Source organism: Schistocerca piceifrons, chromosome 8 (genome assembly GCF_021461385.2).
Source record: "Schistocerca piceifrons isolate TAMUIC-IGC-003096 chromosome 8, iqSchPice1.1, whole genome shotgun sequence".
Taxonomy (NCBI): Eukaryota; Metazoa; Arthropoda; class Insecta; order Orthoptera; family Acrididae; genus Schistocerca; species Schistocerca piceifrons.
In genome coordinates this window covers 373,551,171-373,577,306 of record NC_060145.1, presented here as the reverse complement: position 1 = coordinate 373,577,306, position 26,136 = coordinate 373,551,171, and the positions used below count along the sequence as shown (strand labels likewise).

Here is a 26,136-nt window from a genome sequence, read left to right as displayed (position 1 = left end):
TTATCAGCCATGAATAATGCAAACAACAGTTGCAGACATCATATCAACAGAAACATTTGTTAAGTTACACTGTTAAGAGAGACCCTAATATTCCAAGGCCAAATTTTGAGGAAAGAGTGCAGCTTTTTATTTGGGGCACAGCTTTTTCCTGAACAAATGTCAGATACCAACAATGCTTCATGTTTTTCCTGCATGGGCCCACAACAACTATAAATTTCCTGAGAAAAGTAATTTTCTTGCACAGGCTTTTTATGGGATATAAACACATTATTTCATTATCAGTAAATATCATTCACCTAACACTAAAATTCTTAGCAAAACTATGAGACAATATTTAGTAGAATTGTCATTCCTTTAATTGGGCACGTTGCTTACAAATATCAGGGGCTTCTTTCATAAAGCACAGAGTGAAAAGTGTGTGTGTGTGTGTGTGTGTGTGTGTGTGTGTGTGTGTGTGTGTGTGTGTGTGTGTCCATTCTGAAATAATTTTCATAGTCCTTTTTCTGTCCTTGCACTGTTGCTAACTAAGCTTCAAGCTTCTCTTCTCACTACCCATGGTTTCAACCACAATCTCTTTTGTTTCTCTTTCTATCATTCAATCAATGTCCTCACTGCCAACATTACACTACAGGCTGCTGCATAAATGATACGCTGTTACTGTGTAATACACAAATATAGATAACAGCATCCACAGAATATAAATTAAAGATTAAACAAAATAGTAAATGTATTCTGGTCCATGATGAAGTAATACGGGGTGTTCAAAAAGTCTCTCCGCAGTGCCGTATGATCGTTCACCTGCCTGGGTTACTTCCTTTCAAGTGGACTCTCCAAACAACTATGATGAAAATTGATTTCAGTCAAGTACTTTGATCAAAGAAGCCAAGTTGCCTGCATTCATGCACACCGTGCTTCTACCAGGTAGTTGACAGAGTGTTTATATGATTGTTATGTTCCAGAATTCACCTGTAACATTACCTATACCACATTTCTTACATCACAATATTGGCACAACTCTGGCGGATTTGTTCAGAATGCTGTTGGCAGTGTAACCTGATGATGATCTTTTGAATGAAATCAGTCAGGACATAAATGTGTAACACAACAGCTGTTGTGATTTCTTGTTAATATTAATAAGTTGTAACTACACATTAAAACAACAGTTGCAATAGTTGGTGAAACCGTAACAAACATCTATTTCCAGTAGCTATGTTGGGTAATATTAATTGTATCATTTTGCTGCAATTAGTTTCTCATTTAGTACTTTACACTGTATACCAATATTTTCACGTATTTTTTCATTTACAAATCATTCACCTCTCACAGCATATTGACAATCTGATACCACATTAATATGTGTGTCGAGAATAAAAAGAGATGGACAAAAAGGACAGGGTTCATTTCTGTATAATACTCACTCTGATCTCTCTCTTGGGTGGGTGTTATAGTTTGTCTCTGGTTTATTTTCCGTTATTTTTTTAGCAACTGTGTCATTGTTCCCAGATTCTTTAACACTTGATGGCAATCTGCTTATAAGCTGTGAGGCAGTTACACTCATATTTCCCAGCACTGACACACCACCAACAGGTTTCTGAGAATACAAAATTGGAGCATTATGTTAAATTCTAACTAAGAGACCAAACAAACTGCATGTAATAATTCTAGACTATTGAACTGTGTAATACACAAATATAGATAACAGCATCCACAGAATATAAATTAAAGATTAAACAAAATAGTAAATGTATTCTGGTCAATGATGAAGTAATACGGGGTGTTCAAAAAGTCTCTCCGCAGTGCCGTATGATCGTTCACCTGCCTGGGTTACTTCCTTTCAAGTGGACTCTCCAAACATTCCACTGTTTCGTTTATCTCAGCCAGTGTCAGTAGTATCGTTGGTGAGTGTCGTTAAGTGTCAACATTAACATTTAAGTTTTGCTCCTTTGTTCATTTGTTTCGTTTTTGTCACTGTTAAAATGCTAACCATTGAAGAACGTGCGTTTTTAGTCGAACAAGTGTTTAAAGCTGGTGGTAAATACACAGTTTCAGTTCGTCAAACATTTAATTCAGTTTTCCCAAAGACAACACTTTCACATCGCGATACTGTGCGAGATTTGATTAACAAATTTCAAAGTACGGGTTCAGTGACAGATTCAGCGAGAAGTGGTCTTCCTAGCGTTTTGTCTGAGGATAAACTACTTGATATTTCCAATAAAATGTGCACAAGTCCAACCAAGTCAGTAAGAAAACTCGCCCAGGATATCAATGTTAGTGTTGGAATGGCTCACACAGCTGTAAAGAAAAAATTAGAACTTTTCCCATACAAAGTGACTCGTGCAAAAACTAAAAAATACTGATCATGGGAAGAGACAGCATTATTGTCAATGGTTCAAAAATTTTGTTCAACAAAATGGAAGAGATATTCTTAATGAAACGTTTTTCACTGACAAGGCATGGTTTCATTTATCCGGGTACATGAACTTGCAAAATTCTCGTATGTGGAATACTGCAAGTCCATTGTGTATTCATGAGGAACCACTTCATTCTGTGAAAATAGGAATTTGGATTGCAATTTCTAGACGTCGGATTGTGGGTCCCATATCTTTCAACAAAACAATAAACGCACAACGATACTGCAGCGATATTCTGTACCCATTCATAGTAGAACTTGTGTTAAGTGAAATACTTAATGGTTATTTTCAACAAGATGGTGTAACTGCGCACACAGTTCACATTTCAATGTCACTGCTTGCATAATTTCACAGGGACTTTGGCCTCCACGATCGCCTGACCTACCACCTGACTTTTTCTTATGGGGTGTATCTATAAAAACCGTCCAAAATCCATCGATGAATTGAAAACTGAAATATCCACTTTCACTGCTTCTGTTACAGAAGTAATGTTACAGCTTGTGTTTGGAAACATGATTAGACGAACTGAATTGTGTATTCAACAACAGGGGGCACACTTTCAACATTTAATGTGAAAATTTGTAAGTAAAAATGAATATTCAATAAATTAATAACTTGTATTTCACTGAGTTTCATTTCGGTATATCCACTGCGGCATACGGCATGCGTGGCTAACAATCATACGACACTGCGGAGATACTTTTTGAACACCCCATATAAAATGAGCATACAAGAATACAGAAACAATGACCAGACTAACCCACAAGCGGCACAAAAAATTCCTGCTTAGGGGAATACTCACTGTCTCTGAGACAACAGTTTACCTGCTTCGACACTGTCGATTTCATAGCACTAGTTTCAGATAACACAACTTTGTTCCATCAAACAATGGAAAGTCCAGTATGGAACAAATAATGACAATATCACTAAAAAGGATAGATTCCTACTTACCATATAGAGGAGATGTTGTGTCATAGGCAGACACAACAAAAGACTGCTTTACAGATAAGCTTTTGGTGTAAAGGCCTCCTTCTGAACTAGGAAACAAACACACACACACACACACACACACACACACACACACACACACACACACACAAAATCTATGATGCACTTCAAGCTCTTACAAAGTTGGCGCGCGCACACGCGCACACACGCGCACACACACGCACACACACGCACACACACACACACACACACACACACACACACACACACACACACAAAAGCAATGTCTCTGGCCACTGTGGCTACACAGCCCATCAGGTGCAGTTGTAATACTTGCAGTCCAGCTACAGTGGCCAGACACATTGGTGCATGTGCGCATGTGCATGTATATGTCCGTGTTCTCTCCTTCTTCCCTTCTTCTATTCCAGAACAAGGTGTTTTGGCCGAAAGCTTGTACATATATCAATCTTTGCCTTGTGTCTGTGTGCAACACAATGTCTCCTCTATACGGTGAGTAGCAATCTATATTTTGCATAATACTGTCACCAACTCTGTTCTATTACGTACAAGATACTGCATATTAGACACATATGTGTTAAGCACATTTGGGAGGGAGGAATCAGTTTTGTTGACACATTTTAACTAGCATCCAAGGAGGATTCCATTACCAAACATCCTCCAGGGGACATCTACTGAAGAAACTGCTGTGTGTCTTTTGAAAATGATCATGTTAGTTCTCACATTATGATACCAAGCCTTTATTAAATTTAATATCAACAACAGTTTATGCCAAAAGTGTTTTTAAAAACCACATTCAGACTTTGAATGTTATAGAATAGTCATGGAAGTTTGGTAACTTACAATCTGCACATGTCCAGTTAATTCCCCATAATTTTAAAAGCCATAATCCTTCTTATGTCCTGCACTTCATTCTCACATTTTCAGAAAAAAACTATAGTGCAGTTATCAAAATTCTCCCCAATAATTTCTTCTAAATGCTTTACACTCATACTGAGACAATTCAGTTTAAATCTATGATGCACTTCAATCTCTTACAAAGTTGGCCTAAATCAAACAATGGAAAGTCCAGGATGAAACGCCAATAATCTAAAAAGGACAGATTGTTTCTCACAACCCCCCCCCTTCCCCTCCCCGTCCCTCAGCCCCAAAGCACACTATGCCCTGTCAACCATCTGCCTTTCCACCTTCCTGTTCCCTCTCAAATGCTACACAAACCTTTTACCTCACCAACATACTTATGTGTATCCTTTGCAGCTCTCTGCTTCTATCAATTGCCCCCCCCCCCCCCCCCACACACACACACACAAAATCAATCCATCCTCCCAATGCTGCACCTAATAACCCTATCCTTTCCTTACATAATCTCTTCACACTTCCCCAGCAGCACTAGCATCTTCTACCATGCCTAAACTGCTATCCCTCTCCTTCCTTACCCAATCCATACCTAATCGTAATTCTTACACCCATTACCCGCCCCAAGCTATTAGACTCCTGTTCATATCTGATGAGTAGCATGCTGTCCTTTCCACATCATTGTCACACATAGTTAGGCAACAACGCAAAACACTGAAGATTTGCCTCACTGTCGTCACCCTCCGTCAATGTCACCAGTTACACTGGGTCATTGGTATCCCGAGAGCAGAACTATGTGCTGCCTTTTTCTTTGGAAGCTACTAAGAGGGCTGCATTGACCAGAGAAATGCAAGCATCTCCACACAATCAATTTGCATCTTCCTTAATATGGTATAACAAGTATAGCAAGTACAACTTTTTCTTTCTTTCTTTGCTACAGCACATTTAGACACAAATGGTAACAAGTTCTGAATAAATGTCTCGGAATATTATAAAGATGATGACAATGCCAAAATAAAGTTACCTTAAATAAGAGTAAGGGATTGGATCAGAAGTCAATTAAAATTTTCCTTTCCCTTTTCTCTGTATGTAAGAGTTCCAAGAGAAGTATTGGCAAGTCGATGGAAGCATGTTCTATGAATAATATCATGAAACAAATGAAGGTATTGATACTACCGGAAACAGTGAAAATTATGATGTGTAGTTGGAAAATTCAAACTCTTTGCAGAGCATCCACTTACTCATGAAAGCTATACTGAAATGGTTTTTGAGAAAATAAGTTTATTGTAATATTAGTTGTGTCTTGACTATTACTGAATATATATGTTTTTGATCTTTGGATTCTGATGGATGTTTAGACAGAATTATGGGAATGAAAAAAATGAATTGGTAATTTTAAATATCAAAGGATTCTGTACAATGGGATGACTAATGTTTAAAGTGAAAGAGAATTTATGGATCTTGGGTTATTTTCTTCACTTAAATGAAAACAATGTATTGTTCTGTCATTCTAATCATAAATAAAGGTGTAAAGATGCATTAATCTCTTATTAATATAGTGGTACAAGTAACTGAAACTTTATGCATTTTTTTGTCTTTAAGTACTGAGGAGTCCTCCATTACCAAAGAAGATGAAGTACAAGGCATCTAAATGTACATGTAGACCTACATTCTGCAAACCACTGTGAACTGCATGGCAGAGGGTACATCCCTTTGTCTCAGTTATCAGGGTTTCTTCCTATTCCATTCACATACAGAGAATGATCAAATGCCTCTGTGCATGCTGTAATTATTCTAATGTTATCTTCACAATCCCTATGTGAGCGATATGTAGGGGGTTGTAGTACACTCCTAGAGACATCATTTACAGCTGCTTAATTAAACTTTGTTAGTACGATATCTCAGTCAAGATTCTGCCAATTCAGTTTCTTCAGTATCTCTGTGACAGTTTCCTATGGATCAAACAAACCTGTGACCATTCATGTTTCCCTTCTCTGTATACATTCAATATCCTGTTAGTGCTATTTGGTAAGGATCCTATAAATTTGAGTAATATTCGAGAACCAATTTTTTGTAAGCAATCTCCTTTGCAAATTGATTTCACTTTCCTGGCAGTTTTGTAAATATTAATCACAAAAAATTTACAAAAAAAAAAATTGATTTTTTTTTTTCCATGTCACTTTGACGCAGTACTATTTTGGCTGTGTGAAATATTTTGAAAAGTTGAATCACATTCCACTTTCATTGTCAAACATACATGTAACAACTTTATTGCAAATAATATATTAAAATTATAATGAATATTGTCTAGTACTATTAATACAGTTTTGTGGCTGGAGCTAGTCAGGCACACTGCGTAACAAAAAGGAGTGTTACAACCTTATCAAATCTCAGCTGTGGTGCAATACAGCACCATGGTTGCAAGAACACCTACAATGGAGACAGGATCAATGGAGACAGATACTCACTGATGAGACCAGGATCTTTCTCATGCCTGTCACAGAAGATTGTGGAGGTAGCGGGTACCAGTGCACTTCTCAGCCATGCGATACCAAAGACTCAGCACACCGGTGGTTCAGACATGTTTTGGGCTGGTATCTTATCTAGAAGTATAGGCTCCTACCAATATGAAGAGTACAACATTTTGGTCATGGGTTTTTATTTCAAGACAATAATGCACGGAGCATAGTATGTCCTCTTCATGAATGCCTTCTTATAGGCAACTGAACAGAATGGAATGTTGTACCTGCTGACATGAAACCAATTAAGGGCAGTTCATACCACCTGACACTTGCAGGGCATTGCTGCAGGAGCCCTCCCCAAACTCTGCATGACCTCTGGAGGGCAGCGGTCTAAGAGTGGGACAGGACAGAGCAATAACATCTCTAACACCTTATGGATAATACAGTGTGTTTCAAAAAGGACTTTACAACTTTGAAAAACCATATAAATTAATTCTTAGTACCAACAGAGGTGGTTGTAGTATCAATTTGTAGGGAAATACATCAGGTTTTGCCTTGGGTAGTTCGTTAGTGCCGAATTGCACTGTAAGGAGCACTAGTGGCAATTGCGTTAAAGGACAGGACCCGAGTGAGCTAGCTCTGTGTTTCGACTTGAGGAATCGAAGTCGGTAACAACAGTTCAGCGTAATTTCCATATCAAGTACACTAAAGATCCTCCTAGTAGGCCTACATTTTATGAGTGGCATAAATATTATGTAGAAACAGGGTGCTCAATAAAACATGGGAAATCATCAAGTCATCCAAGCACATCTGATGACATCGTTGAGCAAGTGAGATAACGTTTTGTCAACAGCCCTACAAAATCGACCCAGCGTGCATCTCGCAAACTGCAAATCCCACAAACGATTGTTTGGCATGTGTTGAGCAACCGTTTGCATTTGAAACAGTACACACTGACAATCAAACAAACAATAAAAGATAGCGATAAAATTGCTTGCAATAACTTGTGTGTGGATATGTTAAATCAATTACATGAGAATGAATATTTCTTGGGCAAATCATCTTTTCTGACGAGTTGACTTTTCACTTAAGCGTCAAGGTTACCACACACAACTGTAGGATTTGTGGCAGTGAAAATCCACATCAAACATTGCAACATGTTTGTGATAGCCCTAAACTGAACATCTTTTGTGCACTGAGCAAGAACAAAGTGTATGGCCCCTTTTTTTTATTTCCCCCTGAGAGAACCATCAGGTAGTGTACCTAGATATATTACAACAATTTTTGATATCACAGATCGATGAAGATGACCAAGAACGAAATGTTTACTTCATGCAAGATGGTGCACCACCCCATTACCTGGCTGATGTGAGGGATTTTCTCAGTGACCGCTTTCCAGGTCAACGGATTGGCCATAATGTGCCAATTGTGCGGCCCCCACATTCCCCAGACTTGATACCACTCTATTTTTTTTAAATGGGGATGTATCAAGGATATCATGTTTGTACCTCATGTGCCAGCTTCTCTACCTGAACTTAGAGCAAGAATTTATGCCACCACTGCGCAAGTTACACCTGCAATGCTACAGTGAGTTTGGCAAGAAATTGACTTCCGATGAGATGTATGCAGGATAACCAATGGAATCCACATACAACATCTTTAATTTAAGGTAAAAAATCTTGATGTGTTTCCCTACAAAATGAAACTAAACCCAGCTCTGTATCTTCTTTCAATAAATTTATTTGAATATTTAAAGTTGTGCAGTTCTTTTTGAAACACCGTGTATGTCAATAAGGATAGAAGCACATTGCAACGCAGTGTAGCTGGAAGGTACTGTAAGTATACTCCCTGCACAATTAACATGAGGTGCATCCAGTGACATTTCAGGCAAAGCAATACTGGAGTGGATCTAGAGCAGAAAAAAAGCCGGATACCCTTTCACTTCCCCCGTGGCATCTGGCATCCTGATACACACACACAGTCAAAGCAGTTTTAAAGGAATGAGGAATTTAGTCCATGTTTCCAACAGTCCCTGGTTTCAGAAAGTTGTGAAATTTGGTAAGCTTCAAAACAGGAACACTGATGAACAATGATTTTCTGGCTGCTTTGTGCATGGGATTTATGGTTGTCTTGTTAAATGCTGGACTCACACAACAAGGCAAGCATCACAATACTTTGTAAATGCCAGTATACTTTCTATTTTATCTAATTTTGCTTTACTGAAGGCTTGTCTTTACAGATGTCACAGCATTTAGAATACGACATCTGCGTCAAATGGCCATTAATCTTTATCCTAGAACATATACGAGCATGAAGCATTATCTTCATAAGATAGCACTATTGCTCATATAAGACATGATGTCTCAAACGTGACACACGTTTTAAAACTAGTAAAGAACTGAATCAATCACAATTGAGCAGTGTTCCATAAATGTGGTATTCGTCTGCATGCTGCTTATGAACTAAAAACCCAGCATCTTTTCGACTATTAACATTACAGCGGAACATTGCAAGTGCAGTACCAAATGCTTCACAGCTTAACAGCATCTGTCATATGTAGAATTAGGAGTACTGATTTGTTGATAGTTTAATACGAGATAACTTTATAAATTGTCATTTTCATGTGCACAGTTGTGAACAACTTTTTGATGGGCTCCCATTTTAGCTTGGATAGCAATTATGGTAATAATTACGTCCAGCATACATTCCGTAGGATTATAATAGAATTAAAGTAGCCATGTGTGATGGGGCTGTACTGAATACTTTCTTTTCATTCTGGCTGCTGCACACTGCTGATACTTCCAACAGCAATAATCACTTAGTAAAACTGCACAGAGAAAGGCTTATACTCACACAGCCTTCCATCAACACACTGCCAGTACTATGCTCCAAACAAAGAAACATTTCCCACACAAAGCCCATAATGCTTAATCTTTCTTCACAATACAATATACACCAATATCACTCAGCATGCCTCTTCATTAGTCACACCACTGTTAGACACAAATGGCATACAGTAACTCAGCAACTGATCAGTCACTGAAATTTGTTTATTGCCAAACATAATTACCAATTTTGGCTGACAATGGTCATCCGCAAATCATAAAATACATGCTGTGGTTCAATCCTACCACTGGGGAAACCACATTGTCATGTTTTCACAGTGATGGGATTGAACCACAGTATGTATTTCATAAATGCCGAAGCCAGCTGAAAATGGTAGTTTTGCTTGAAATTGGTGAGATGCTGCAATAAATTATTTTGAAAACACTCAATCGCTATAGCCTTCAGCCTGATTAATATGTTTTAAAACAAGATCCATCACTATCTTGTTGCATTCTACAGAAATGAAAGATAGAAGCAACACCGATAGCAGTACCAAAGGAACACATTACCAGATTACTCACATTTTTGGTTAGGATTATGATACATGAAAGTTCTCATTTTTGTAAAAGATGATTTCATAAAAATAAATAAATAAAATAAAATTACTAGTATGTGCCTATATAGATCTTTGACTTGCTTATTTGTATCCCCACTTGCCGAATGATCTCTCAGTTTTACGTCTTTCTAGCAACTGTTCCAGTGCGCTGGACTGTTTTTGGTAATGAATGTACACATTGACAAGAGGAGCTGATTACAAATTGCATGTTAATAATCATAGGTTCATGAGTACAGGGCACAATTTCTGTTTTTAATGTGTACTGTGTCAAAAGTTATAACAAAAATAAAGTAAACCAATACCACACAAAAGAGATTTAATTTAACAGTTTTTTTTAAAAAACAGTGTATAATGTTAACCAGATATTTTCTTACTTTTGAATGCATTATGGGAACAGCAGTGATCAATGTCTTATAAATAATTACTATTAAAAACAGTCTTGACCACAATTTATTTAATAAGGTGACCGGTTTCGACCACTACTGTGGTCATCTTCAGACCATTGAGTAGGAACCTCTTTGTTGGAGAATCACTACTCCAACAAAGAGGTTTCTACTCAATGGTCTGAAGATGACCACAGTAGTGGTCGAAACCGGTCACCTTATTAAATAAATTGTGGTCAAGACTGTTTTTAATAGTAATTAGATATTTTCTTGGTGAGCACATTTTTCTGTATGGTATGTTCCTATCTTCAACTTATAAAAATAAAAATATCACATGAAAACATTTAAAAAAATAATAAAACCATCAGAATGCTAACTGTGACATCTACTTAGTATTATGTTGCAGGACGGAACACTCTTTATACCTTTTTTTCAGAATGTTAAAGAAAAAAATTGCTACCAAGTCTTCTTTTTTCTCAATAACGTACCTTTACAGGTGCCACCTGAGCAATGGATTCTTTAGCAATAGCATTTTCTTTGACATTCTTCTTTTCATCAGCTGGTGCAAAGAGACCAGCCTCCTTCGCAACAGTACTTTGCACCGTGTTCGAAGTTGAGTTATAGTCAAAATCTAAAACAAGTGTCAGCAAAGTGGTGATTTGTAAGTCAATGCCAAAAAACTCAATAAAAGCAAATTATAAAGTTTTAAAGGATTTTTTAGCATTATTTTATCGTAAACGAACTCAACATCGTATGTAATGGTGGCAACATGTCTGTCTGTTAGTGTCACCTTCAAATCAAACATCTACTTGATTCACTCTGAAGCGAGTTTCAATGTCTGTACACTATAATATAAAATAGATACTGCTTGAGAATTATGAATCCATAAATGTGCTTAATTATCTGCTGCTGTATTGTGAAGATGACTTCATTCTCTATTCTGAAGAGTGAAATTGTACATCAGAATATGGGAAGGAAGGAAGGAAGGAAGGAAGATCAGAGTTTAATGTCCTGTTGGTAGGTTGGTCATTAGAGACGGAGCACAAGTTGAGATGACAAAAGAATGGGAGAGAAAATCAGCCATGCATTTTTCAAAGGAAACACCTCTGCATTTGCCTGGGGAACTTTGGAGAAATCACAGAAAATCTAAATCTGAATGGTCAGACAGGGATTTGAACCATCATCGTCCTGAGAGAGAGTCTAGTGTGATAATCACTGCACCACATCGCTCAGTTGGAGACAGGAGATTAGGCACCACAAATTGAGGTGCAAACCGAAACAAGATATAAAACAAAATTTGTCCTGCAAATATCAAGCAAGTGGAAGTATAACAAGACAATTCTTAATGAAAGCGAAACTCCAACAGGTGATGACAGACAACAATAAAATATATCCAAATAAATGACAATGCTTAATTTGTGCTTACTCTGCAAAAAAGTAGAACTTCTGTTTTAAATTTTATTTGAAGCTGGAATACAAATATGCAGATGACAAAAAACACACGTAGAGGTTCACAGCAACATACGGATACCTATAAAAATAATATCTGATCCCATTCTAGGGTATGATCTCAATAGGACTGGTGCAAATGTAATGGTCATTTCATATCCTACCACCATTTCAAGATGTTGTTGTTGTGGTCTTCAGTTCTGAGACTGGTTTGATGCAACTCTATCCTGTGCAAGCTTCTTCATCTCCCAGTATTTACTGCAACCTGCATCCTTCTGAATCTGCTTAGTGTATTCATCTCTTGGTCTCCCTCCATGTTGCCCACCAATGCTAAATTTGTTACCCCTTGATGCCTCAGAACATGTCCTACCACCCAGTCCCTTCTTCTTGTCAAGTTGTGCCACAAACTCCTCTTCTTCCCAGTTCTATTCAATACCTCTTCATTAGTTATCTGATCTACGCATCTAATCTTCAGCATTCTTCTGTAGCACCACATTTTGAAAGCTTCTATTCTTTTCTTGTCCAAACTATTTATCCTCCATGTTTCACTTCCATACATGGCTACACTCCTTACAAATACTTTCAGAAACGACTTCCTGACACTTAAATCTACACTCAATGTTGACAAATTTCTCTTCGTCAAAAACGCTTTCCTTGCTATTGCCAGTCTACATTTTATATCCTCTCTACTTCGACCATCATCAGTTATTTTGCTCCCCAAATAGCAAAACACCTTTATTACTTTAAGTGTCTCATTTCCTAATCTAATTCCTTCAGCATCACCCAACTTAATTCAACTACATTCCATTATCCTTGTTTTGCTTTTGTTGATGTTCATCTTATATCCTCCTTTCAAGACACTGTCCATTCCATTCAACTGCTCTTCCAAGTCCTTTGCTGTCTCTGACAGAATTACAATGTCATAGACGAACCTCAAAATTTTTATTTCTTCTCCATGGATTTTAATACCTACTCTGAATTTTTCTTTTGTTTCCTTTACTGCTTGCTCAATATACACATTGAATAACATTGGGGAGAGGCTACAACCCTGTCTTACTCCCTTCCCAACCACTGCTTCCCTTTCATGTCCCTCGACTCTTATAACTGCCACCTGGTTTCTGTACAAATTGTAAATAGCCTTTCGCTCTCTGTATTTTACCCCTGCCACCTTTAGAATTTGAAAGAGAGTATTCCAGTCAACATTGTCAAAAGCTTTCTCTAAGTCTACAAATGCTAGAAACGTAGGTTTGCCTTTCCTTAACCTTTCTTCTAAAATAAGTTGTAAGGTCAGTATTGCCTCACATGTTCCAACATTTCTACGGAATCCAAACTGATCTTCCCCGAGGTCAGCTTTTACCAGTTTTCCATTCGTCTGTAAAGAATTCGCATTAGTATTTTGCAGCTGTGTCTTATTAAACTGATAGTTCGGCAGTTTTCACATCTGTCAACACTTGCTTTCTTTGGGATTGGAACTATTATATTCTTCTTGAAGTCTGAGGGTTCTTGCCTGTCTCATACATCTTGCTCACCAGATGGTAGATTTTTGTCATAGCTGGCTCTCCCAAGGCTATCAGTAGTTCTAATGGAACGTTTTCTACTCCTAGGACCTTGTTTCGTCTTAGATCTTTCAGTGCTCTGAGAAGTTCTTCACGCAGTATCGTATCTCCCATTTCATCTTCATCTACATCCTCTTCCATTTTCATAAGATTGTCCTCAAGTACATCGCCCTTGTATAGACCCTCTTTATACTCCTTCCACCTTTCTGCTTAACGAATCTGATATGATGGAACCAACTTTTTTTATGACAGCTAATAATGCTTTCATCCTACATAAAGCAAAAAGATATAATCAAGACAAAGGTAGTATTTGACAAATTTTCTTCTGTAATACAAGAGTGTGCAAAATCAGCATAGGAAAAACAAAACTGCTCAGTGGAAAGTGCTCAATAAAAGAAACAGTGTGGTGCTAGCCCAACTGCAACGTTGCACTGTGCATGTCAGAGTGTTTTAAATTCTATCATACATTGGCAAATTATTGTTAAAAACAGTAATAATAATCTACACTAAAGATTTTCACTACAATGCATTTAAACTTAATAATGTTTATGTGCTAAATTTATAGTAAGTTTATTTTATTTTTTAACTAAATTAAAAAAGAACCCTTCTACTTCCGAAATTGGTTTTAATTTTTGTACATAATGTTATGAGAATGAAAAGGTAGATATTTAAAGAGATGCCGAAGATAATTATGATTCTGTGACATGCATGCTGCAAAGGGTCTAGAACTCAATGTGTTAACAAAAATTTCACAATTTGTCAGCACGTACCCACACAAAAAATTTATAAACACATTACATTTATAAAAAAAACTGATGTTCCATATCATGAGATACTGTTGTTGTTGTTGTTGTGGTCTACAGTCGTGAGACTGGTTTGATGCAGCTCTCCATGCTACTCTATCCTGTGCAAGCTGCTTCATCTCCCAGTACCTACTGCAACCTACATCCTTCTGAATCTGCTTAGTGTATTCATCTCTTGGTCTCCCTCTATGATTTTTACCCTCCACGCTGCCCTCCAGTACTAAATTGGTGATCCCTTGATGCCTCAGAACATGTCCTACGAAGCGATCCCTTCTTCTAGTCAAGTTGTGCCACAAACTCCTCTTCTCCCCAATTCTATTCAATGCCTCATCATTAGTTATGTGATCTACCCATCTAATCTTCAGCATTCATCTGTAGCACCACATTTCGAAAGCTTCTATTCTCTTCTTGTCTAAACTATTTATCATCCATGTTTCACTTCCATACATGGCTACACTCCATACAAATACTTTCAGAAACGACTTCCTGACACTTAAATCTACACTCGATGTTAACAATTTCTCTTCTTCAAAAACACTTTCCTTGTCATTGACAATATACATTTTATATCCTCTCTACTTCGACCATCATCAGTTATTTTGCTCCCCAAATAACAAAACTCCTTAACTACTTTAAGTGTCTCATTTACCAATCTAATTCCCTCAGCACCACCCGACTTAATTCGACTACATTCCATTATCCTCATTTTGCTTTTGTTGATGTTCATCTTATACCCTCTTTTCAAGACACTGTCCATTCCATTCAACTGCTCTTCCAAGTCCTTTGCTGTCTCTGACAGAATTACAATGTCATAGACGAACCTCAAAATTTTTATTTCTTCTCCATGGATTTTAATACCTACTCTGAATTTTTCTTTTGTTTCCTTTACTGCTTGCTCAATATACACATTGAATAACATCGGGGAGAGGCTACAACCCTGTCTTACTCCCTTCCCAACCACTGGTTCCCTTTCATGTCCCTCGACTCTTATAACTGCCACCTGGTTTCTGTACAAATTGTAAATAGCCTTTCGCTCTCTGTATTTTACCCCTGCCACCTTTAGAATTTGAAAGAGAGTATTCCAGTCAACATTGTCAAAAGCTTTCTCTAAGTCTACAAATGCTAGAAACGTAGGTTTGCCTTTCCTTAACCTTTCTTCTAAAATAAGTTGTAAGGTCAGTATTGCCTCACATGTTCCAACATTTCTACGGAATCCAAACTGATCTTCCCCGAGGTCAGCTTTTACCAGTTTTCCATTCGTCTGTAAAGAATTCGCATTAGTATTTTGCAGCTGTGTCTTATTAAACTGATAGTTCGGCAGTTTTCACATCTGTCAACACTTGCTTTCTTTGGGATTGGAACTATTATATTCTTCTTGAAGTCTGAGGGTTCTTGCCTGTCTCATACATCTTGCTCACCAGATGGTAGATTTTTGTCATAGCTGGCTCTCCCAAGGCTATCAGTAGTTCTAATGGAACGTTTTCTACTCCTAGGACCTTGTTTCGTCTTAGATCTTTCAGTGCTCTGAGAAGTTCTTCACGCAGTATCGTATCTCCCATTTCATCTTCATCTACATCCTCTTCCATTTTCATAAGATTGTCCTCAAGTACATCGCCCTTGTATAGACCCTCTTTATACTCCTTCCACCTTTCTGCTTAACGAATCTGATATGATGGAACCAACTTTTTTTATGACAGCTAATAATGCTTTCATCCTACATAAAGCAAAAAGATATAATCAAGACAAAGGTAGTATTTGACAAATTTTCTTCTGTAATACAAGAGTGTGCAAAATCAGCATAGGAAAAACAAAACTGCTCAGTGGAAAGTGCTCAATAAAAGAAACAGTGTGGTGCTAGCCCAACTGCAACGTTGCACTGTGCATGTCAGAGTGTTTTAAATTCTATCATACATTGGCAAATTATTGTTAAAAACAGTAATAATAATCTACACTAAAGATTTTCACTACAATGCATTTAAACTTAATAATGTTTATGTGCTAAATTTATAGTAAGTTTATTTTATTTTTTAACTAAATTAAAAAAGAACCCTTCTACTTCCGAAATTGGTTTTAATTTTTGTACATAATGTTATGAGAATGAAAAGGTAGATATTTAAAGAGATGCCGAAGATAATTATGATTCTGTGACATGCATGCTGCAAAGGGTCTAGAACTCAATGTGTTAACAAAAATTTCACAATTTGTCAGCACGTACCCACACAAAAAATTTATAAACACATTACATTTATAAAAAAAACTGATGTTCCATATCATGAGATACTGTTGTTGTTGTTGTTGTGGTCTACAGTCGTGAGACTGGTTTGATGCAGCTCTCCATGCTACTCTATCCTGTGCAAGCTGCTTCATCTCCCAGTACCTACTGCAACCTACATCCTTCTGAATCTGCTTAGTGTATTCATCTCTTGGTCTCCCTCTATGATTTTTACCCTCCACGCTGCCCTCCAGTACTAAATTGGTGATCCCTTGATGCCTCAGAACATGTCCTACGAAGCGATCCCTTCTTCTAGTCAAGTTGTGCCACAAACTCCTCTTCTCCCCAATTCTATTCAATGCCTCATCATTAGTTATGTGATCTACCCATCTAATCTTCAGCATTCATCTGTAGCACCACATTTCGAAAGCTTCTATTCTCTTCTTGTCTAAACTATTTATCATCCATGTTTCACTTCCATACATGGCTACACTCCATACAAATACTTTCAGAAACGACTTCCTGACACTTAAATCTACACTCGATGTTAACAATTTCTCTTCTTCAAAAACACTTTCCTTGTCATTGACAATATACATTTTATATCCTCTCTACTTCGACCATCATCAGTTATTTTGCTCCCCAAATAACAAAACTCCTTAACTACTTTAAGTGTCTCATTTACCAATCTAATTCCCTCAGCACCACCCGACTTAATTCGACTACATTCCATTATCCTCATTTTGCTTTTGTTGATGTTCATCTTATACCCTCTTTTCAAGACACTGTCCATTCCATTCAACTGCTCTTCCAAGTCCTTTGCTGTCTCTGACAGAATTACAATGTCATAGACGAACCTCAAAATTTTTATTTCTTCTCCATGGATTTTAATACCTACTCTGAATTTTTCTTTTGTTTCCTTTACTGCTTGCTCAATATACACATTGAATAACATCGGGGAGAGGCTACAACCCTGTCTTACTCCCTTCCCAACCACTGGTTCCCTTTCATGTCCCTCGACTCTTATAACTGCCACCTGGTTTCTGTACAAATTGTAAATAGCCTTTCGCTCTCTGTATTTTACCCCTGCCACCTTTAGAATTTGAAAGAGAGTATTCCAGTCAACATTGTCAAAAGCTTTCTCTAAGTCTACAAATGCTAGAAACGTAGGTTTGCCTTTCCTTAACCTTTCTTCTAAAATAAGTTGTAAGGTCAGTATTGCCTCACATGTTCCAACATTTCTACGGAATCCAAACTGATCTTCCCCGAGGTCAGCTTTTACCAGTTTTCCATTCGTCTGTAAAGAATTCGCATTAGTATTTTGCAGCTGTGTCTTATTAAACTGATAGTTCGGCAGTTTTCACATCTGTCAACACTTGCTTTCTTTGGGATTGGAACTATTATATTCTTCTTGAAGTCTGAGGGTTCTTGCCTGTCTCATACATCTTGCTCACCAGATGGTAGATTTTTGTCATAGCTGGCTCTCCCAAGGCTATCAGTAGTTCTAATGGAACGTTTTCTACTCCTAGGACCTTGTTTCGTCTTAGATCTTTCAGTGCTCTGAGAAGTTCTTCACGCAGTATCGTATCTCCCATTTCATCTTCATCTACATCCTCTTCCATTTTCATAAGATTGTCCTCAAGTACATCGCCCTTGTATAGACCCTCTTTATACTCCTTCCAACTTTCTGCTTAACGAATCTGATATGATGGAACCAACTTTTTTTATGACAGCTAATAATGCTTTCATCCTACATAAAGCAAAAAGATATAATCAAGACAAAGGTAGTATTTGACAAATTTTCTTCTGTAATACAAGAGTGTGCAAAATCAGCATCGGAAAAACAAAACTGCTCAGTGGAAAGTGCTCAATAAAAGAAACAGTGTGGTGCTAGCCCAACTGCAACGTTGCACTGTGCATGTCAGAGTGTTTTAAATTCTATCATACATTGGCAAATTATTGTTAAAAACAGTAATAATAATCTACACTAAAGACTTTCACTACAATGCATTTAAACTTAATAATGTTTATGTGCTAAATTTATAGTAAGTTTATTTTATTTTTTAACTAAATTAAAAAAGAACCCTTCTACTTCCGAAATTGGTTTTAATTTTTGTACATAATGTTATGAGAATGAAAAGGTAGATATTTAAAGAGATGCCGAAGATAATTATGATTCTGTGACATGCATGCTGCAAAGGGTCTAGAACTCAATGTGTTAACAAAATTTCACAATTTGTCAGCACGTACCCACACAAAAAATTTATAAACACATTACATTTATAAAAAAAACTGATGTTCCATATCATGAGATACTGTTGTTGTTGTTGTTGTGGTCTACAGTCGTGAGACTGGTTTGATGCAGCTCTCCATGCTACTCTATCCTGTGCAAGCTGCTTCATCTCCCAGTACCTACTGCAACCTACATCCTTCTGAATCTGCTTAGTGTATTCATCTCTTGGTCTCCCTCTATGATTTTTACCCTCCACGCTGCCCTCCAGTACTAAATTGGTGATCCCTTGATGCCTCAGAACATGTCCTACGAAGCGATCCCTTCTTCTAGTCAAGTTGTGCCACAAACTCCTCTTCTCCCCAATTCTATTCAATACCTCATCATTAGTTATGTGATCTACCCATCTAATCTTCAGCATTCATCTGTAGCACCACATTTCGAAAGCTTCTATTCTCTTCTTGTCTAAACTATTTATCATCCATGTTTCACTTCCATACATGGCTACACTCCATACAAATACTTTCAGAAACGACTTCCTGACACTTAAATCTACACTCGATGTTAACAATTTCTCTTCTTCAAAAACACTTTCCTTGTCATTGACAATATACATTTTATATCCTCTCTACTTCGACCATCATCAGTTATTTTGCTCCCCAAATAACAAAACTCCTTAACTACTTTAAGTGTCTCATTTACCAATCTAATTCCCTCAGCACCACCCGACTTAATTCGACTACATTCCATTATCCTCATTTTGCTTTTGTTGATGTTCATCTTATACCCTCTTTTCAAGACACTGTCCATTCCATTCAACTGCTCTTCCAAGTCCTTTGCTGTCTCTGACAGAATTACAATGTCATCGCCGAACCTCAAAGTTTTTATTTCTTCTCCATGGATTTTAATACCTACTCCGAACTTTTCTTTTGTTTCCTTTACTGCTTGCTCAATATACACATTGAATAGAATTGGGGAGAGGCTAAAACACTGTCTCACTCCCTTCCCAACCACTGCTTCCCTTTCATGTCCCTCGACTCTTTATAACCGCCATCTGATTTCTGTACAAATTGTAAATAGCCTTTCGCTCCCTGTATTTTACCCCTGCCACCTTCAGAATTTGAAAGAGAGTATTCCAGTCAACATTGTCAAAAGCTTTCTCTAAGTCTACAAATGCTAGACACGTAGGTTTGCCTTTCCTTAATCTTTCTTCTAAGATAAGTCTACGGAATCCAAACGGATCTTCCCCGAGGTCAGCTTCTACCAGTTTTTCCATTCGTCTGTAAAAAAATCGCGTTAATATTTTGCATCTGTGACTTATTAAACTGATTGTTTGGTAATTTTCACATCTGTCAACACCTGCTTTCTTTGGGATTGGAATTATTATATTCTTCTTGAAGTCTGAGGGTATTTCGCCTGTCTCATATATCTTGCTCGCCAGATGGTAGAGTTTTGTCAGGACTGGCTCTCCCAAGGCTGTCAGTAGTTCTAATGGAATGTTGTCTACTCCCGGCGCCTTGTTTCAACTTAGATCTTTCAGTGCTCTGTCAAACTCTTCACGCAGTATCATATCTCCCATTTCATCTTCATCTACCTCCTCTTCCATTTCCATAATATTGTCCTCAAGAACATCACCCCTGTATAGACCCTCTATATACTCCTTCCACCTTTCAGCTTTCCCTTCTTTGCTTAGAACTAGGTTTCCATCACAGCTCTTGATATTCATGCAAGTGGTTCTCTTTTCTCCAAAGGTCTCTTTAATTTTCCTGTAGGCAGTATCTATCTTACCCGTAGTGAGATAAGCCTCTACATCCTTACATTTGTCCTTTAGCCATCCCTGCTTAGCCATTTTGCACTTCCTGTTGACCTCATTTTTGAGACTTTGTATTCCTTTTTGCCTGCCTCACTTACTGCATTTTTGAATTTTCTCCTTTCATCAATTAAATTCAGTATCTCTTCTGTTACCCAAGGATTTCTACTAGCCCTCGTCTTTTTACCTACTTGATCCTCTGCTGCCTTCACTATTTCATTCCTCAAAGCTAGCCATTCTTCTTCTACTGTATTTCTTTCCCCGATTCCTGTCAATTGTTCCCTTATGCTCTCCCTGAAACTCTGTACAACCTCTGGTTTAGTAAGTGAGATACTGCGAACAAGATTGTCTGCTTCTAAATAAAACTGAGGTGAAACCCTCTAGACCACATTTAAATGCACAACATGTGATACAAACACAGATTGCTAAATGATGCTAGTGATTAGAAACTTGAGGAATCTGCTGTCATATGATGAGTATAACAACTGGTTGTGTTGATCTCTCACTCTACGTTTTGGCAGTGATCAGGCCCAGGTTGAAATCATTGGGTCAAATGACAAACATGCCATCAGTGTGTCATATAAACGTGAGAAACTTGACGAGTTCTTGAAATATCTCAACAGCATTAATAGTAACATCCAGTTCATTATGGAGGTAGAAAATAACAGTGGACTGCCTATTCTCGACATCGTCTGACGCAAAGGAAGTGGTTGCCTTGGCCACACTCTCTATAAAAAAGGTATTCACACCATCTGTACCCGCATGCCATCAGCCATCATCCCCTTGCACAGAAGCACATTATGTTACAACCTTTGATGCATCATGCAAGAACAATATAACATACTGATAACCTTCCCAATGAGCTGAGCCACCTACACATCATGTTGGGAACAACAGCTACAATGTTCATCAAATAAATGATGTGATCTCTGACGAGGAGCAGGGAAAAAACTTTGCTTTCATGCTGTTCTGAGGCACAGTACTGGGTACAATAATCTGCCTGCTAAAAAGACACAAATCCAACATTTACTGAGACCAGTTAAAGATGCAGAATATCTCAGAACACCTAGGGGTCTACAATATACCTTGTGAGTCGGGCCAGCCTTACATTGCATAAACAATACACACTTAGAACAACTCAAGAAGGAGTGCGAGATGTTTTATCCCCTAAGCTAGCCAAGAAATTTGAATTGTACGGGTATGCTTTAGAAAAGAGTTACTACATCAAATATGAGGAAACATTTGTCATGATTTGCACTAATGACTTCTGGGACAGTGTAATTAAAAAAGCCATCAAAATACAAATTGCTAATGACACCCTTAATAGTGCTGGCAGCCTGCATCTCAGCATGGCACGGGATCGAGTGAACGCAGTGTTGAAGCAGCACACCAAATACCGAGTCAACATATGCCCATAAATGATGTCATGACAGGGTGTATATGTGGACATGGAAAAAAAATTCCTGGATTTTCTGATTGAAAATACATTTTCCCCCGCGTGAAAACACACTTTTTCCATGTTAAGTGACAGTATATTTTCCCTCAGAAGTGTAAAATTTATCAATCCTTTCAATGGTTATGGTTTTATACAAGGGCGTAGAATTTCCCGGCACTTTAGAAAACGAAACTTGGGGAAAAAAAACACTTTGGAAAAAATTTCTGATGTGCAGCAACATGTACGCTGCATATTTTCGTATTATGAAAGTATAAATTCGAATTCCACCAAACATCACATGTTACTTTCCAAAGCATTGAAATCGAGATTGAATTTGGCTTTTGTAAGCCAGTCATACCTCATGTCACGTGATCTCGCCAACTGATGACAGCAGATATTTAGAGCATAGGACACATGATGTAATCAGCCAATAGCAACATCACTTAAGTAGCACGAACACACCAACACACAAACAGGAAAAGTTAATGGTTTAAATTAATATACATAGTGTTGCTACAAGAAAAGCAAAGCTTTCACATATAATATTGGTCTCTAAGGTTAATAAGCTGCAAGAGAAGCTAAGCTTTCACACAATGTTTATCTTTTTTGTGCATGTTACATTTTAAGATAAACAACATAAGGGTACCAGTAAAATTTTTAACGACGGCATAAATGTCTTATCTTCTGGGCTCGAAATTCTTCTAAATGGCTTGTCATCAGAGTTGATTTTTAAATGAGAGTCAAACGCGCTGTGGTTTAAGAAATTCATCGTACATTCTTGCACATAGTTCAACTTGCGTAAAAGGAAATTTACTTTGAAAGTAAAGCTTTTCAAACCACGATTCGCAATATTTTCCCATGACCTATTAGAAATAGTTTCATTTCAGCAGTTGCCGGAGAGTGCCAGGTAAAAGGGGCCACCACACTTGCGCAGCTACGATGATGTAGGAAGCCAGTATGTTTGTACGTGTAAAACATTAAAAGATCTTACATTATGTCATAAAAGAAACAAGACATCAAAGGATACTCCACGAGCATCAGAATTTCATGAATAACACTAAAATGTGCACATTTAAAGTGCGTACTTAAAGTGCACATTCATATGTCCAGATTCCCAATGAAGTAGGCCTCCACCTGATATTAAGCTTCCCCCACCCCCCCCCCCCCCCCAAGCTCCCCCCACCCCCCACCCCACCCCTCGTGCGTTTGAGATAGGACGTCAAAACTTTTAATTAAAAAAATCGAATTTTCAAAAATATGTTCATTTTGTAGCACACATCTTTCTGAAGAGTCCGATACATAAAACGTGTGTTCGCGGAAACGTAAGACATATTATTTGGTCTTAAGTGTGCCAAAGTGCAGTGCCATGCCTCTTCACATAGCATTCTTCTAACGCACGTTACTGTATGTCGCTCTGTGGAATTGAAACGTGTATATTTTGTAATGGATGCCATCAAACTATATTCAGGATAGTGGAAATTCATATGTCCTGTGGTGCCTCTCCTGCTCAGCTGGCCTGACATCTTGCCCCTCTCTTAAAGAAATAAAAATGAAAACTCACAATTAATACTGGATGGGATTATTTGTAATAGGGAGAACAATAACTCTTCAGAAAATTTGCTCTCTTTACTGCCTATTAGCTAATAATTTGCTGTTTTGTGTTACATAAAATTAGATATAGGATACATAAAACCAGTAAAGACAGGAGACAAGCAAGACAATACACATTTCTTCAATCCTTAGCTCCTAGCATTTTTTTCTCTCTAATCTTGCTACAGCTTTACATGGCATGCTTTCCTTTCTGCGAAAGAGTCTATAACCTCATCAAAGTTCATCAAATGTTTTGGTACACAAAAAATGGAAATGTCACTGTCTAATACTGAAAAAGCTGTTAGTACAAATAGTACCCAAGACTGATATGGTTTCTCAATCTGATTACGTCTATTCTGTCACTGTCTACTAGATAAAACAAAATAGGCCTCTCTAATATTGCAGCAATTATAACAGATACCAAATAAACGAGACTGTTTTGGCACAAATGGTCATTTTTGTAACACGACAGAACATAATTCACAAAAAAACAATATCAAATACCTATTAGGCCAACTACAAGCAAAAAGCTTTATGTTAGAAAATAGTTTCACATTTCATTCATACGCTCTAGTTTCTCAAGCATGAGATCAAAAAGTAGTAGTATGAAATTTTTATATAATTTTGGAATTGTCATTTTCTTCCATAATTTGTGTGATTTCCTCACTTCTTTTCCTTCCTTGTTTTAGCAAACAATCTTGTCATCAGTAATTCTGTAACTACTCTTGGCATTGCCAAAACTTAGTCGCTAGTAACTTCACTAACCCTGCCAGAATCACCGGTTTGGTTATCCCGCAATTATTCTCCGATTAGGCATTGTTACATGTTCATGCGACGCATTTTCCGCACTACTTTCAGAAAAGATAATACGTAATCTTTCTTACCTGTTATTCCTGTTAGTCATTTATTTCCACTCTGGTAGTCTGAATCTATGGATTTCACTACTAATTATAACAACGCTGATCATTCACAAACCCAATCAACCACATAATCAGACAGCAATTGGCATTCATCCGTTCGCTTTACTACACTCAGCTCGTATAGCCCCATCCCCTTTTGTCTGCAGGAAAGTTTATTTCTAGATGCAACGAGGATTCCCCTTCTGCTTACACAGCCAACAGCTACATTTCCGTTGCCTGAAGCAGGAGAAGGTACTAAACATATGCGACTTAACTGTGCATGAGCCCACTCGTAAGTGCTGAAATGAATCTAATGTAAACAGTTGTGACATCATGCTCATCAGAGGCAATTTTTTCTTACGTAGCATTGCATAGTCTTCCTAAAGCCTATGACACATTTTGCTGTTGGCAGACACTTGTACCTGTATAAGCACTGCATTTTTTTAAATTTTTTTTTTATTTTTTGTATATGGTGCATTTCTTTTGCAATTTAAGTTTTATTTTCGTTTTTTTTCTCTCGTTCATGTTTTAGTGCTGCAGTATTATTCTGCAGTAGCCAGATACAGTAATATCCTTTGTTAGAGTATCGGTTCTCACCAGTCATAATTACAAAAATTTAACTGAAAACTAAAACAATGAAAAACTCCCATGTTTTCCCCAGTTTTCTCCCAGATGAAAAATTCCCACATTTTTCCCGTATCTCCCTGTTGTACCGGGTCGTACACACCTTGCATGAGTATCAGTGATGTTCAGACAGCAGCTAGTGTATATAAGCCCTCACCAACAGCCCACTGGCCACACCAGTGTGAGGGTTTATGTCTAGAGGTGAGGAGAGGGTATGAGATTGGAATAGCAGAACACTCTGCCCATGGATCCCAGAACCGTGGGCTTGGGCAGCCAATCCAAGCAGACCATCCGAGGTCTGCAGGGGTGATGAAAGTGACAGACAGCATGCCAGAGGCAGCAGACTACACAGATAAAATAGGGATGAGCACAGGTGGGAGTGGAGGAAGCATTTCTGCCTCCACAAAATCACACACCATCCTCCTGTCAGCAACGAACTGTTGAGTGGGGGCAGGGGTCCTACTGGGACATGGGGTGAAGATGAGAGTCATGGCTGGTGGTGAGTCTGGTGCCTGAGACAGGTGCTGGAGATGGCAACAGGATGATGGTGCCATTTGTATCTGTGTTTGTGGCAGGAGCTGACTGTGATGACAAATGAGATAGATGGGCCTGGCTGCGACATCAAGCAACTGATAAACCCACCCACCGCCCCTCCGTGACCGACAAAATCACTGTGTGTCCTCCCCAGATGCTGGCCGAACTTGCGTGTCCTGACTCAGGCATCTTGTACGTAGGTGGGTGTATATGCAACCTGGGCAAGTTGCATGGAATGCAGGTGGTGTAACGGGGTGAGATGTTGGCACCCATGCAATATTTCGGCTTGTCTATTCCCATACACAGGTGTCGGCCGATATGTTGTGCAGGAGATGTGCAAGGCTGCATTGGTAAACATTGTCTGCAGGTCCTGCTGCATCTGTGTCTTGAATGTATGGATGATCCACTTAGCCTCTGCACTGGAGGCAGAGTGAAAGGGGGCCGCAGTCAGGTGTACAATGCCATATCAAAAAGT

At 38.1% G+C, this 26,136-nt stretch overlaps 1 protein-coding gene across 1 annotated transcript in view; it reads right to left on the bottom strand.

The window, feature by feature from the left end:
• Nucleotides 1-26,136, bottom strand: part of LOC124711908 (WASH complex subunit 2) — a 216,181-nt gene that overhangs the window by 77,136 nt on the left and 112,909 nt on the right. Inside the window, exons 11-12 of the mRNA XM_047242161.1 lie at nt 11,008-11,150; nt 1,419-1,591 (exon numbers count right to left, since the gene is read on the bottom strand). Coding sequence (XP_047098117.1) covers nt 1,419-1,591; nt 11,008-11,150 — 316 coding nt within the window. The remainder of the gene's footprint in view (nt 1-1,418; nt 1,592-11,007; nt 11,151-26,136) is intronic.